General features: G+C 39.9%; 2 protein-coding genes across 2 annotated transcripts in view; one reads left to right on the top strand and one right to left on the bottom strand.

Annotated features, from left to right (window-relative positions):
* The window catches only part of LOC107091588 (afadin-like), a 23,973-nt gene extending 13,454 nt beyond the window's left edge, over positions 1-10,519 (top strand). The window contains exons 6-21 of the mRNA XM_015385593.1: positions 669-763; positions 854-1,125; positions 1,259-1,402; positions 5,608-5,806; positions 5,896-5,987; positions 6,083-6,169; positions 6,243-6,308; positions 6,388-6,461; positions 7,111-7,250; positions 7,320-7,478; positions 7,614-7,708; positions 8,143-8,268; positions 8,399-9,337; positions 9,434-9,527; positions 9,645-9,684; positions 10,337-10,519. Of these exons, the coding sequence (XP_015241079.1) occupies positions 669-763; positions 854-1,125; positions 1,259-1,402; positions 5,608-5,806; positions 5,896-5,987; positions 6,083-6,169; positions 6,243-6,308; positions 6,388-6,461; positions 7,111-7,250; positions 7,320-7,478; positions 7,614-7,708; positions 8,143-8,268; positions 8,399-9,337; positions 9,434-9,527; positions 9,645-9,684; positions 10,337-10,430 (2,716 nt within the window). The 3' untranslated portion in view covers positions 10,431-10,519. The remainder of the gene's footprint in view (positions 1-668; positions 764-853; positions 1,126-1,258; positions 1,403-5,607; positions 5,807-5,895; positions 5,988-6,082; positions 6,170-6,242; positions 6,309-6,387; positions 6,462-7,110; positions 7,251-7,319; positions 7,479-7,613; positions 7,709-8,142; positions 8,269-8,398; positions 9,338-9,433; positions 9,528-9,644; positions 9,685-10,336) is intronic.
* Positions 9,566-14,099, bottom strand: part of dusp23 (dual specificity phosphatase 23) — a 7,820-nt gene continuing 3,286 nt past the window's right edge. The window contains exons 2-3 of the mRNA XM_015385610.1: positions 12,567-12,846; positions 9,566-11,316 (exon numbers count right to left, since the gene is read on the bottom strand). Coding sequence (XP_015241096.1) covers positions 11,131-11,316; positions 12,567-12,836 — 456 coding nt within the window. The 5' untranslated portion in view covers positions 12,837-12,846 and the 3' untranslated portion in view covers positions 9,566-11,130. The remainder of the gene's footprint in view (positions 11,317-12,566; positions 12,847-14,099) is intronic.

The raw sequence follows: 14,099 nt of genomic DNA, 5'->3' as shown, positions 1-14,099 counted from the left end.
TTGCCGCCATGTGATTGGCTGCTTAGAAATTAAGTGTTAACGAGCAGTTGGACAGGTGTACCTAATAAAGTGGCCGGTGAGTGTACATATATAAAACTGTAAGTGGAGCGTGTAACAAAAGTAATTTCCTTCTGAGATTATTAAAGTATTTCTGATTCTGACAAAATGATCATTTAGCAAATTTGTATTTATTATAACCTTTCTGAGTTTTGTGTTATTTGAATAACTAGGGGGAAATTATCCTTTTCTTTAATAGGAGTGTGTATACTTTCAAACACACCTGTACTTATATAGCATTACATATTGCTGCTGAAGCCTGGAAGCATCTTTTAGACAATCCTCCAGCTTCACCAACTCATTAGCAGTTTGTCAATTTATTGATAAGTACATCGCTTTGTCAAAGTATCAAAAGAAGAAAGCTTTGGAAAATATTGCCCCAAGGGGAAAATGGTATTGGACCTAAAGTGGAGCCCAGAGGAACACCCAAAGATGTCATATTAGGATGACTTCAACATGTTTAGAGCCATAGTGTCAATCCTCTTGACCGATCTAAAAATAGACCGATGTTGGACTCAGATCTAAGAGGAGAAGACAGTGACACAAAGATTATAAGAGATTTTCTGACTTCACCAGATAAACTTAATGGTTTGTTTTTCTCTGCTGTATAGCTTCCTGCTACATTGCCTGCAGAGGGAGTTGATTAAGCACTTGCCAACTTTTCTCATTGATCCGGAGCAACACGGTGCTCTACCGGCTGGTATAGGTATATGGTTTAATGTTAGTTTTTAACAGTTAAACAGATTAAACTATCTTACTATCTTATAACTTCCTCTTTTGGTCTCATTGGTCGCAGAGATGGTGTTGGACACCTTGATGAATGCCATGTCTCTTCTACGCCGGTGTCGGGTTAACCCGGCCCTAACTATCCAGCTCTTCTCCCAGCTTTTTCATTTCATCAGTGCTTGGCTTTTTAACCAGCTCATTGCACCAGAAACCATGACTCCAGGACTGCGCTCTCACTACTGGGGGTCTGCACTGCGTCAGAGGCTAACACCCATTGAGGCCTGGGCAGAGAGGCAGGGCTTAGAGCTGGCTGCCGACTGCCACCTGAGCCACATAATACAGGTATAAAGCTGAATGATGCATGCTCTTCCCTACCATCATTACTTTTATTTGATATAATTATTTCTTTAACCATGGATTATACTGTCTCCTTGGATGCAAGCTGCTAAAATAGTATTGCCTGGTTTGTTACTAGGCGACCACTCTTCTGACAATGAGAAAGTACTCAGTGCTGGATGCTAAGGACATTCAGAGCTCCTGTTTCAACTTGAACTCCCTGCAGCTGCAGATGTTGATGGCTGGCTACCTCTGTGGAACCAATGAGCCTCAGATTCCCCTTGTGAGTAGTCCTTCACTTCACTGACCCTGGCCACCCACAGTTTGCCTGCAGTTTTGTTCTTATCAGAACAAATAGTTTACGCAGCAAAAATGAAATAAGATGATTTGCCAATGGAATTAATATGTTTACCCTTAAAATAAGCTAATTAGATATTAAGCCAGTTGCTCTTTTCTTATTCTGAGTGTAAATAGTCTTATCTTATTGGCAAAGTGTATCCCTTGCCTGCTCAATTCTAGAAAAAAAGCACATATCCTAAGAAATATTGATATTTGGGGCCTATATTCTAAGACAGCTTAGTATGAGAAAAAGTACAAGGTTTGCAGCAATTGAAAAGCATTTATAGCTACTGGCTGAGCTCATTGATTTAATATTGTGAATTATTAATGACTTCAGTGACAAATATGATAATGAATCATGCATAAAGAGCATCGTTATTTTGGTTCCTAGTGTCCTTTCAGTTTCAGTTTATTTATATATTGCACAGATTCACATCACATGTCATCTCATGGAACTTTGCAGAGACAATTTAATAATATCGTGTTGACTGGTTAAGATTTTTCTGTCTAAGGAATCCCAATGGAATGCAAGAAGTAATTGATTTTGCAGGATATGTTCCTCCTGATGTGGTGACAGCAGATACTCGCTTGTATCATGATGTTGACTCTATAGCAATCCTTCACCCTAAGCATCCATGCAGAGACAGTGGAGAGGAGAAAACAAATATTTAAATAGGAAGAACCCTCCAGCAGAACCAGACAGCGTGGGCGGCCTTCTGTCGGGGCCGACTGGGGTTTTGAGAAGACAGGAGCAGAAAAACAAAAGGAACATAAAAGCCCTGATCCATAATTACTGACTAGGTTAGAAAAGGTAACAGTGACCTAGCTGTTGGGGGGAAAAAAAACTGTTAAGCAGACAAACTCTAAGCTGGTTTTCTTGTCAAAGGGATGAAAGAGAGCAGCTCAACACAGTAAAAGCTGAGCCCATAGCTATGTCTAAGAAAGAGACAGGACTAAACACTGAAAAATATGTCCAACTCTATCATCTATAATGCAAGTTGTTGATAGCAAACGCCCAGCTAATGCCTCCCTCCAGCATGGTATCACAGCTAAACACTGTGCCAAACCTGATGAAGCAGCTACATGAAGATAAAGCAAAAAGAACATAAAGTTAGGGTTTGAACTAACAAATACTGCAGAATTGGAGGATAGAGATAGAATGAAGCAGAATGATATAAAGCAACCCTTTTGTCCTCCTGCACTCTAAGCCTATAGCAGCAGAACTATAGAGATAGCTCAGGATAACCTGGTAGTTGGTTCCATGGGAGAGTAGCCTGATAACTAAAAGATCTGCCTCCCATTCTACTTTTAGAACATCTAGGAACCAGCAGTGTAAGAGTTAAGTGCTCTGGTAGAAGCAAAATGATCAGATCTCTGTTATAAGGTAAGATGACTTTAAATTATTTCGGGAATTAATAGAAAGTCAATGAATGAAAGCCAATGAGGAGAAATATAAACTATATTTTATTTTCATCAGAATTCTGGCTGAGGCATTTAAATTCCTTCCTTTGATGTGGAAAGCTTATAGAAACAAACATCTGAAGACTTAGAGTTTTATCTGCACAAATACTGAAAAGTTATTTAACAACTAGTGCTTTAAGTGGGTCAATATACAATGATCCGCAATGCCATCAATTCCAGATTTTACCTTTTGACATACCAGAAATGTAGTCCAGAAGTTTTTGAAGTATAGGGTGCTTAGTGGGACTTTTGTCCATATGAGTGCAATAAATAAGAGTAATAAAGTAATTTAACACATTTTGCAGCAAAATTGGTGCATATACTTAGCCCCGTGAGACCATCCTGATCTCGCCAGCTTTCAAGGTTTCACTCGCTAATCAGTCTGGAGACTCTCCGTTAAAGAAAATTTGGAGCCGTTCACCAAACGAACGTCCAATCAGCGTTGGCTTTGAGGCGGGTTGAGGTGTGACGCAACGAGAAGCGCGACAGTTCAGTCTAAAGAACATGGCGGCTTCAGCCGATGAAACTAGCGTTAGCGTGGCTATCGAGCAAGTTTTATCGGAATTACAGAGTATTTCTTCACTGAAAGAAGAGCAAAACACTGCTCTGGAGGCTTTTCTCAGAGGAAAAGATGTTTTTGCTCTTCTCCCGATTGGTTTCGGCAAGAGTTGGATCTATCAATTGGCTTCTCTTCGTCGTCGCTCTGTTAGTACGTCATATGCTTCGTTGATCTGATTGGTTTATTTGGCCCGTCTATCACCAACATAGGCCAATCAGCTAACCAGTATTTTCGCCCCTTCCCAAAATTACTTCAACGGAAGGTTTCCAGATGGATATGCGGAGCAAATCCATCAGGTTAGCATATACTTCCACACAATATAACTGTATTTTACCTATGATGGAGGAAAATTAACAAAGAAAACAGATTTATAGAGGGATTAAAATGAGGAAGCAAATAAATGCATAATGTAATCCATCGTTTGAATCTAATATCTCTCCCTCTCCTCAGCCCTTTCTTTTTCAAGGTTAAACATAGGATTAATTAACATAACTGTGTTGCTTTTGCGCTTATAATTTTTCACATTTTTTATTTCATTCAAGGTTTAGTGTTGCTTTGGTAGAGCATAACTGTATTTTTGTCAACAAGAGGCAAAAAACCCCTCCTTATATTGAAGGAGTGACTCCTTAGAAGGAGTCAGACAGGAGTTGGAACAGAGTGGACATTTTAAAGAGACAGTAGAAACAGCTGGAGCAGAAAAAAACGCTCAGCACAGATGAGGTGCAAAATGTATGGAAGCATGTGTTAATCGCACATTAATGTGCATTTACACATTAGCTGTGACAGCCCCTAATTGGCCTGTTTTTTTCCAGTATTTCCGTTGCTGACTCATCAGCTCACGAACTTGTTAAAGCATCACCTGCTGTAGTATAGCCTTTTTCACTACTTAATTACACATTTTTATTTTAAATATGTAGTTGTTATGATTTGGCTACTAAAATTATGATTTTTTTTTCCCAGGTTTTTTTTTCTTTTTTTTTTTTTTGTGCCCTACTTCAATACTTGGTGTCCCAGGCACACAAGGTTAAATAATATGGCTAAAGTGAAAGAACCCCTGAATTTAATGAAACCTTTAGTCTCACTTTATTGTATTAAAAGATGTTTTATTTTATAAAACATCTGTAATCCTTTGTTATTTCTATTTTCATGTCATCATCATAAGTCTTAGAGTAAATAAAAGTTGATTAATTATAATTTTAATGCTGCTCATACCAGAATTTCCCCACTGTGGGACAATAAAGGGATTTTCTTTTCTATTCTATTCTATTAAGATTTGTTGTTTGTTTGTTTTTATTACTTTATATACATAAAACTATTTATCCACAAATAAAAGATAGATCTACGTAAAATATTACCACTGTTTCTGTAACATATTTATATGACATTAAGACGAGTACCAGCACCTGTTTTCTCCCACTTAAATCCCTGTTATGATGAAGAAGGAAAATGGTTTGGGATGAGACGTAGATGCACAGGTAGAGAGACAGACAGGATAGAAAAATCAAGCAGAAAATGTGAGTAAATAAGCTATGGCAGCAATGGAAGATGGCCAATGAGCCAGAAGAGCTAATCAGATGGAATGAAGAGGAGCTGAGCAGCTAAGAGCAGAACAGCTGAAGGACAAAGTCTAATTAGGCAGTGCAGAGCCGTAAATAAATGCAAAGAAACCCATAGAAGACTCAAATAGAAGTCATACAGGAAATACCTCCAAGGGCCTGTTTCTCAAAGATTAAAAAAAAAAGAAACGCACACGCAAAAGTGAGCATATGGTGGGAGATGTACAACGGTTAAATAATTAACAGGTGCAAAAGCTGTTCAGTCCACCCTACTTAGATGTGTAAATTGTGTGAGTGACAGTTTGGGAGTGGCTGTAAACCAAAGATGAGGAGTTGGAGGTAATATAAGGATTGAAAAAGAATAACAATTTTAAAGGAGACAGCAATGGCGCCGAAGCATCATTCATCTGTTTTGATGATTCATCTCCACCTCTGCATGAACACAGTGGATGTCAAAGGCCAGGGTCATCCGTCGGCTCAGAATCTTTGCAGGCAGATTGGATGTCCCCTCCTTGATCGACTCTTCCTTAAAATGCAGCAGCTGTCTCTTACTGTCTGTCACCTTCGCTGCAGGATTTGATGGATGCCGTGGTGAAGGCTGCCGAGGCCTCGGCCGATAACCTGATTCACAGTGAAGGACAAGAAATCCGGTTGGAGGAGAGGCTCAATCTGCTCCTGCCTTTCCTGTTGCCGGAGGGAGGATATTCCTGTGACACAGTGAGAGGAATCCCTCAGGGGCTCGCAGAGTTTTTGGAGCCAATATGTCAGAAAGGTAGGAGACCTTCCATTCAGATGTAAAAGTTGAACCACACTTTATTCTGAATTTAGAAGTTAGCTGCATCCTTTCTATCTCACTCTCAGGCCTCTGCTGTTTGACCTTTGTGCCTCATTCCCAAGGAGACTGGACAGCACACTTTGGTGAAAGAACAAATGGGGATGGGGATTTATACTTGGTAACAAGAACAGATGCTATGCAGAGACGTTTTGACAGGCTAAATTAACTGTGAGATGAAATCATGCATTTTATTTGTACTTTTATTTTCATCAGGAAGCACACAGACAACCTGAGATTGTGAACATCACTTTGCATAAGCCTTTGAATAGTGGGATGGGAGTCAGTATAGTAGCAGCCAAGGTGATGACTGTAAAAACATCAAAACTGTCAACACAGATTCAGAGAATGAACAGACTCTAATATTCTGCTGCAGGGAGCAGGCCAGAGTCACCTCGGGATTTATATTAAATCTGTTGTCAAGGGAGGACCGGCCGAAATGGTGAGAGGATCTCAGCTTCATTTCAAAGGGAATATATCTTATTATGCAAGAGATTGAGATGTTTTGATGCTGCATGCAGGACGGGAGCTTAGCAGCTGGAGATCAGCTGCTCAGTGTGGACGGTCACAGCCTGGTTGGACTCAGCCAAGACAGGTAAGCTACATCTGGCAACAAGTTCTACAAAAGGATTGTACTGTTAAAAAATGAACAGAACTACATGTTCTTATCAGCTGATATTGCTAAAAATATTTAGCAAATAGAGTAACCACTGGATACCCAACCTAAATGAGAACAAGCTCTATCCTGGTAGGGAACCGTTCCCAGATTAAAGGTCCAAATTCCAATTAAACCCGGCAGAGAAATCCGTTTAAATACAGAACTAGTTTAGAGCAGCCATGAGGGAAAATAAAAAGTTTATATCTGCAGCTTTGACTATATTTCATGAGAGCAGCAGAAATATTAAATCTGAACCAGAGGATGTCTGAAACAGACAGTCCTGCTCCACGTTCTGACCTCAAGGGGACGTTCTATTGGATTTCTGACATGTAACTTTGAAAAGCTAATAGAAAACGCTCTAATGCACCAAATCACAGAAAATAACTGGCAAGCTTGTGAATACATGAACTTTATTCAGTAGTTTTTTAATGTAAATGATCAGTTTTCTTGGATATTAAGCCCTTCTTATCCTTTATGTTTTCCACATGACTACATCCTGTAACAAACATCCAGTCATGTTAAGATAATATTCTCTCTTCATGAGAAATGTCACAATATCTTTCATAAACATTTTTGACGTATTAAGGGCAGCAGCGATTATGATGCAAACTGGACCTGTAGTGACCCTAAAGGTGGAAAAGTTTGCGGCGAGCTACCATGGCCTCTGGGAACTACTGAAGGAAACGTCCCCAGAAAACAGAACAACCAACAACCATTTAGGAATGGGTAAGTTCTGCACTTCCACTCATATTTATTATTTTTGCATCTTGTTTGAAAATGTTTTTGTCTGAAAAGGTGATGGAGAACAGAGGAAGCTGAACAACGGGGGGTGGACGCTGCACTGCGTTGTGGATGGCAGCCCCTCAGAGAGGCTCCATGGAGGCAGCAAAAGAAAGAAAGACCAGAGGATGCAGAAAAACCGCCAGCTGTACCGTTCCAACCCTAACATGACCGGTGAGTGACCCTTTGTTGTGATGACTTTTGGCAGCTGGGCGTGTGCAATCCACATTCCTGAATGGGAAGTACGTTCAATGCATGAGGATGAGTAAAAAAGACAGCTTTGCTTCTATTATTTTCGGCTTGTTCCAGCAGGCTTTAGCCTGGAGGATGGAGGGGAACACGGTGTCCCCAATGGGAGAGGAAACAACTCTGCATCCGTTTCAAGCATCAACCTTTGCACTGATGTGAGAATTTTATTTGCTTAATTTGTATTTTCCTTTTCTTCAGGTAAAGACATGCCCCCCCCCCCCAAAAAAAAGGAATAAAACATATTAATGACAGATTCAGAACACATCAGGATCTATGCAAAAAGAAATTTTTTAAAACATAAGTAAATAGTATTTGAATTTATATTTCTAATAAGAAACCAGAAACATTTATTTATTACTTATTTTGAGTTAAGTATTTGTACATTTCCCTAAACTAGTTTTTCATTATTATTTCTTTTGAAGCATTTCCACCTTGATAACTGGGTAACCAGAGATCAAATATTATCAGAGCTTTGGTTAAAATTCGATAACGTTTATTGACATACATTATCTAATCAAATAAAACACAGAAGACAACTTTTAGCTGCTTTTTGTCAATAATAAAGGCAATAATTGATTTACTCTTTCAGACCCTTTGCAGGGAATATCAGACCCTACCCAACCCCAAGTCGAAGGAGAAGTCGCCCTTTGAGTCAAACCAACCAACAGCTGTGACTCCTTTGAATGAGCAGAGCTCCAGTAGGAGGAGCTTCATGGTATGGTCATGCAACTCCACCATTAAAACATTTGTACTGCCTTATAAGAGTTTAACACCTTCCATTTTCACGTATATAAAGAAATTGAGAAATTCACCTTGTTGTATTGGAATTTTTCATGTCACTTTAGAGACATCAGCAGCTGAATTTCCATTGTTCTCCCATTAAGCGTCAGGCCATGTCTGAGGAGAACCTGTGTACGGATGCTGGAGGCCCCCTGCTGGACCAAAGGCAGAACACATGTGCGCAGAGGAACCACATTTCAAAACAGTCAACAAGCTCCTGCTCATCCTTCCCTGTTCGCTCAAGCGTTTCCACACATGACATCCTCTCTGATGGCAGCGGCTCTACCAAACAGCTGCAAGGAACCCGTCCCAGTCCTGCCGGCGTCTGGAGAATCCCTTTTACACAGCAGTCCACACCGACGCCATCAGTCCAACCAATGCGCATCGACATCCCCATCACCAGAGCCAGGAGCACGCAGTCAAACCCTCCCCTCACTACCTTCCAGCAGAGCTCTGCTGGGCTTCAGGTGAAGATGAACCAGGTTCATAAAGCCAGCGAACAGCAAATAAATTCTCCAAACCAAGCAGCTCATATCTACGCTCGTCCTTTATCAGCTCCTGAGAAGCTTCTTCAGCCCTCAGCTCTTTGGCAGCAGCAGAGATCCATCCTATGCGGAGATAAAGTAGAAAAACCCCAAGTGAGCATCACTCCAACCAAACACGTTTCTTTCGAAGAGCCTCAGTCTAAGCAGAAGAGCTCAGGCCTTGCAAAGAAAAAAGATCCCCAAGCACTGTGTGATCCCTGGAGGAGGGAAGCCCAGGAGATGCTGGAGAAGCGGCAGAGACTAAAAGCCGTGGAGCTTCTGCAGCAGGAGGCGCAGCAGCTTCGAGCAAAAGATAAAAGGAGCGCAGAAGAGAATGACAGACTGAGGAAGCTTGACCTGGAGTGGCAGTTTCAGAAGAGGCTGCAGGAGGTTCAACAGAGAGATGAAGAGGAGGAGGAGGAAGATCTGGACATGATGGTGATCCTGCAGCAGCTGGGGGACAGGACGCCAATTAACAAGGTAGAAAAAAAAGAATTCAATGACCTGATTGTCATAGATTAACCTCAAAGTTTGATTTACCATGGAGAATTCACATTTTTGTACCTCCATGTCTAGGAAAAGATCAAATCTGTAGGAAATGACAACAGAGAACAAAACCAGGAGAAGCAAGCAGGAAATCAGCTTTTCAACCGGCAAGAAGAGAAACGAGGTACAAAAAAAAAAAGGAAAAACACCAAAACATTAAAGGAAATTTCAGACTTTTATTGTGATTCTGTTACACATTTCCTTTACATGACAAAATAAAACGTTTTTATGTCTTTGGCAGATCAAAGAAAAAAGGGTCTGAACAACTTCGCTCCAGATGAGTGAGTTTAAACTTTCCAGCAGGTCCAGCTCCACGTTGGGGTCCGGTACGGTGGCCCAGAGGTCTCAGGCTTAAAACAAAACCCTCACCGAAAAATTTAAATAGCACAACAGAAGTGACATACAATGGAGCTGATGGTGCTCTGTGTTCCAATAGGGGTGACCTCTGACCTCTGCTAATAAAGACAGGCTGATCAATTACAAACTATAAACACATAAGTTGTATAGTCGGGTGATTGTGTGGAAAAAGTTTCTGTGCTGAACTTGAACTACAGAAATGAAGGCCTGACTATAAAAACACAAATGGAGTCTGTGGTTACCATGGAGATGTCTTCAGCTGTTTTAGATTTAACTGGTTGATAGACGGAGAGTTAGAACTAAATGTTAACGTCAATCTGGACTCTGAGCCCAGAGAGAAAAGAGATGAAAGCATGGCTTTACCATGTCACCCTCCCAAGACATACACCTCTGGGCCACCGTAGTCTGGAACCAGCAATAAAGCAAAGTTTTTAACACAATCTGTAATGGCATAAAAAAAATGTCCCTGAGTAATGTAAATTCTCACACCCTGGCTTCATGTCTGTTACTATAAAACAAGTTGTTTTCATCCAAACCCTTAATTTCAAGTAAATGAGTAAATTTTTCCTTTTGCAGGAACCTGGAGGGAAACATGAGCAGGGCGTCTGCTCCTGAGAAGCTGACATTCAGAGAGCGTCAGCGTCTTTTCTCACTGACAACAAGTGCATAAACTAAGTTTCCTGTTTTTTTATATAAAAAAATTAACTTTCATTTTGAAACAGACAAAAAAAAGCATCTTGAAAAAATGTCAATTTAAAAAGATAAAGTTCATTAAACTTTAACAAGATTTTATGTGATAGACTAACATAAGGGTAAACAAACAATTTAGAAATGCATCTACATTTTAGATGATTAAGTAAATAGGATTATAGCAGTGCGTAACTAAAACTCTGTATTATTTAGATACCATTATTTTCTGAAGCGCATCATAATGACCCACGCATAAAGAACAGTTGTAGACTTTGATTAAAAACCAGAAAGTAGAGCAAAGATTTTACGCAGGAACAGAACAATGAGTCTAAACATACGAGCAGAACAAAGGATTCGGATCAAAGCATTTCTGTGTTTTAAAATGAGTCAAAGTCAAGACGTAATTATACTTAACATTTGAAAGTCTTGGAAAAAGTGTTTCCATAAAATCTTAGTGGTTGTAAAGTGACAAACTGCAATTATTAACTTTTGCAAGGCACAACCTTCAAGGTCTGCATGTCTTAGAGCAGAAATGTTTGTCTGAATCACGTAAACGTTAGAATTGATCATTCATTTGAATCTAAAACAGCGATACCTTTGATTTTCAGTTAATGTTAGTTTGCACATAAATGAGGTCTGTGGTTCCAGTGTAGGCCGGACTGCCTGTTTTCATGATCAAGTTACTTTATGCGCTGATGAAACTGCACCACTGCCTTTTCCTGTTCGTGGGTTTCGATGGAGCCCCTGCGAATTTGGCGGATCTCTTTGATGGCGTCGACCCCTGCCATTTTCCTCGTCTTCACCAGGTAGCAGGCCAGCATGGTCCCCGTTCTTCCGTGGCCGTGCATGCAGTGAACGGCCACACCCTGGTGACAAACAGAACAACGTTTGTTTGCTTCAGACGACTGAGATCTGTACACACCCTGCATTAGCTTCTGAGCTTAGCAGGTATTTGCTGTTGTTTTTTTGCAATGAAACTGTGTCTGGTTGTAACTGATCTTCTGACGCATTGATTTTCCCCCCCACATTTTGTCATGTAATGATCACAAGTTATAGTTTTGGTTAAAATTAAACTATAATTGAGCAGTATGTATTCCTGTACTTTGTTTCCAAGTTTGAAGACGTTTCTCTTCCCATCCAGGAGCTTTTTCAATTCAAAATGTCAGAAATAGCGTCGAGTTGCAGTCTTTGTAGAGTGGACCAAAGTAAAGCCTTGTTTCGGCGTAGGAAACATGCAAATTGAACCTGACGAGCGGCCCCTCCCCTTTAGAATGGGGGTTGTTTTGTTTCTATGTTAGCCTGTAACACCTGAAAACTTTCTGTCTCTGAAACGGGGGTCGTTAGAGGGAATTAGTTTTTTTTACCAACCTTAAACAGAGGGGCAGGACTCAGATTTCAGCTTTCAAAAACCTACAATTCACCGATTGATTTCATTCCTTCCCGCTATAATCGCGACCCCCACTCCATAGAGGAGACCAGAGCACCTCGCCTCATCAGGCAGGTCCACAGCTTCGTTGGTCCACTCTATAAAGCCTGGAACTCAACGCTATTTCTGACATTTTGAATAGAAAAACCTTCCTGTATGGGAAGCGAAACGTCTTCAAACTTGGAAACAAAGTCCAGTGGATTGTTTTTAAACTTTTTTGGTATGACTATGACCTGGATGACTGAGAATCTTCACCAGCTCTATATGTATTCAATCTGTATTACTTTGCCCCCTTAAATACATTTTGTTCCAAATAGCTTCAACCTATGATTAAATGGAGTCCATCTTAATGTTTTTGGCCTTTATTCTAGAATGATGGGGAGTTAGTTGAGACAGCGACATAAATGAGATACAGCAGCAGGTGGAGGTAGGTGTTCTGACCAGAGCACTGAATACTGAACTATCTGCCCTACATGCAAAATCCCACGTATGGGATCAACATTACCCTGTACCCACCATCTTCATGCCAAAGCATGGTGGTGGAAGCACAATGCTGAGGGGGGTTGTTTTTCTTTCCAACTTTAAAAAATTAAAAGCTAGATATCTGGAAAAATTGGCCGTTTTTCACATTATGTTGTAATTAAAGGTGTAATAAAAGACAGATGACCCTGCTAGTGTCTGAGCTCGTACCTCTCCTTTGGAGTTGGCCTCTTCCACGATAGACAGAAATCTATCGATCTGACCGGGTGAAGGAGGAGTGAAGTCGACTATCTTAATGTGGTGAAGCTGTAACTCGGGGCAGGAGTCGTGGTTCGGTGGTTTCCTCTCACACAGACAAACAAGGTGTTTAATCCCGTTGTCCAGCAGGTACCTGTATTCACATGGCATCCTGGGCATAGCCAGTCCAGCCAGTTTTCCAGGCTCCACCCAGGAGAAGTTGGGTGGAGTAGAGGAAGCCATGACTGTTAGTCTGCGGAGAGAAATCCCATTGAGTATTTTAAACACACATTTATTATAAAACATTTACTGTATGAGCACTATAAAGGATATTATGGTCGCTTTGCAAGGTATAAATAATAAGATAGCAGTAAATATAGTATTCTGATAATCCTATGTACATAATATCAGTCAGGAACTAGATTAAAGTTACACATCTCCGTTTATTCTTGTATTAAATCTGATATCACTCTAAGATGTGGATTAAGGAATAAAACAGCCCCAGAATTTAAACCATTTTAAAATAATCAGTCAGTTTTTCGTGTATCTTTTAGGTTAGTGAGGCCAGTTTAAAGTCACATTAAGCTGTAAGATTATAAAGCGTCTTAGAAAACCACCAAACACCATCAACCAAAAACAACATATCTTTCCTTTCTTAATGCAAAGCTTGCTTTTTTCGTTAATTTGTGCTGACATACCACTTCTAATCCAGTAATGCAAATGTAACAAAACTTGGATGGATGGATGTTCAATTAGGTTGTTATTTTTGCACAGAGGTTCTGATTAAGGGCTGAATCAATTAATTGTGATTAATCGATTATTGAAATAAACGTCTACCTATATAGTGATCGATTAATCGCTACCTGGAGTATAAAGACTGGAGTATAAAATGCCTTTAGCTGACACAGCGACCCACAATGAGCAGTAATTATACCAAAATTGTATAAAATATGTAAATATTTTGCATTTAAGATAAAAATCTTTTTCTTCTTTCAATATGTTCTATTCTATGGAAGACGATTAAGGCCACTGAAAAAAATATAAAAACTTAACAGATTTTTACATTTTATTTCAGTATAATATGAAAAGAAATCTGAATTCTGACTTTAATCTCACAATTCTCACTTTTTTCTCTGAATTCTGACTGAATTCTGTCAGCTAACAAACATGTTAGCATTAAGCTATAGCCATGTCTGTTTTAGAGACTATAAACTAGCTCCCTTTTTTAATCACTTTCTGATCTTCCATTAATGAAATAGAATCACCAGGGACCATTTGGACACGTAAGAAGTCGTCTAATTCCATAATTTTCCACCAATCTGTTCCTGTTCCTCTCAAACTACTCACATCTTTGTCAGTGAAGCTGAGTGCTCCACATCTCTGCCTTCATGGGGCCCATCGACATTAAGATCCAAATGCTGAGATTAAAGTCAGAATTCTGAGATTAAAGTCAGAATTCTGAGATTAAAGTCAGCATTCTGAGATTTAAGTCAGCATTCTGAGATT

Source organism: Cyprinodon variegatus, unplaced genomic scaffold, assembly GCF_000732505.1.
Source record: "Cyprinodon variegatus isolate N-32 unplaced genomic scaffold, C_variegatus-1.0 Scaffold344, whole genome shotgun sequence".
In the NCBI taxonomy this organism is placed as follows: domain Eukaryota; kingdom Metazoa; phylum Chordata; class Actinopteri; order Cyprinodontiformes; family Cyprinodontidae; genus Cyprinodon; species Cyprinodon variegatus.
This window is presented reverse-complemented; position numbering and strand designations above follow the sequence as displayed.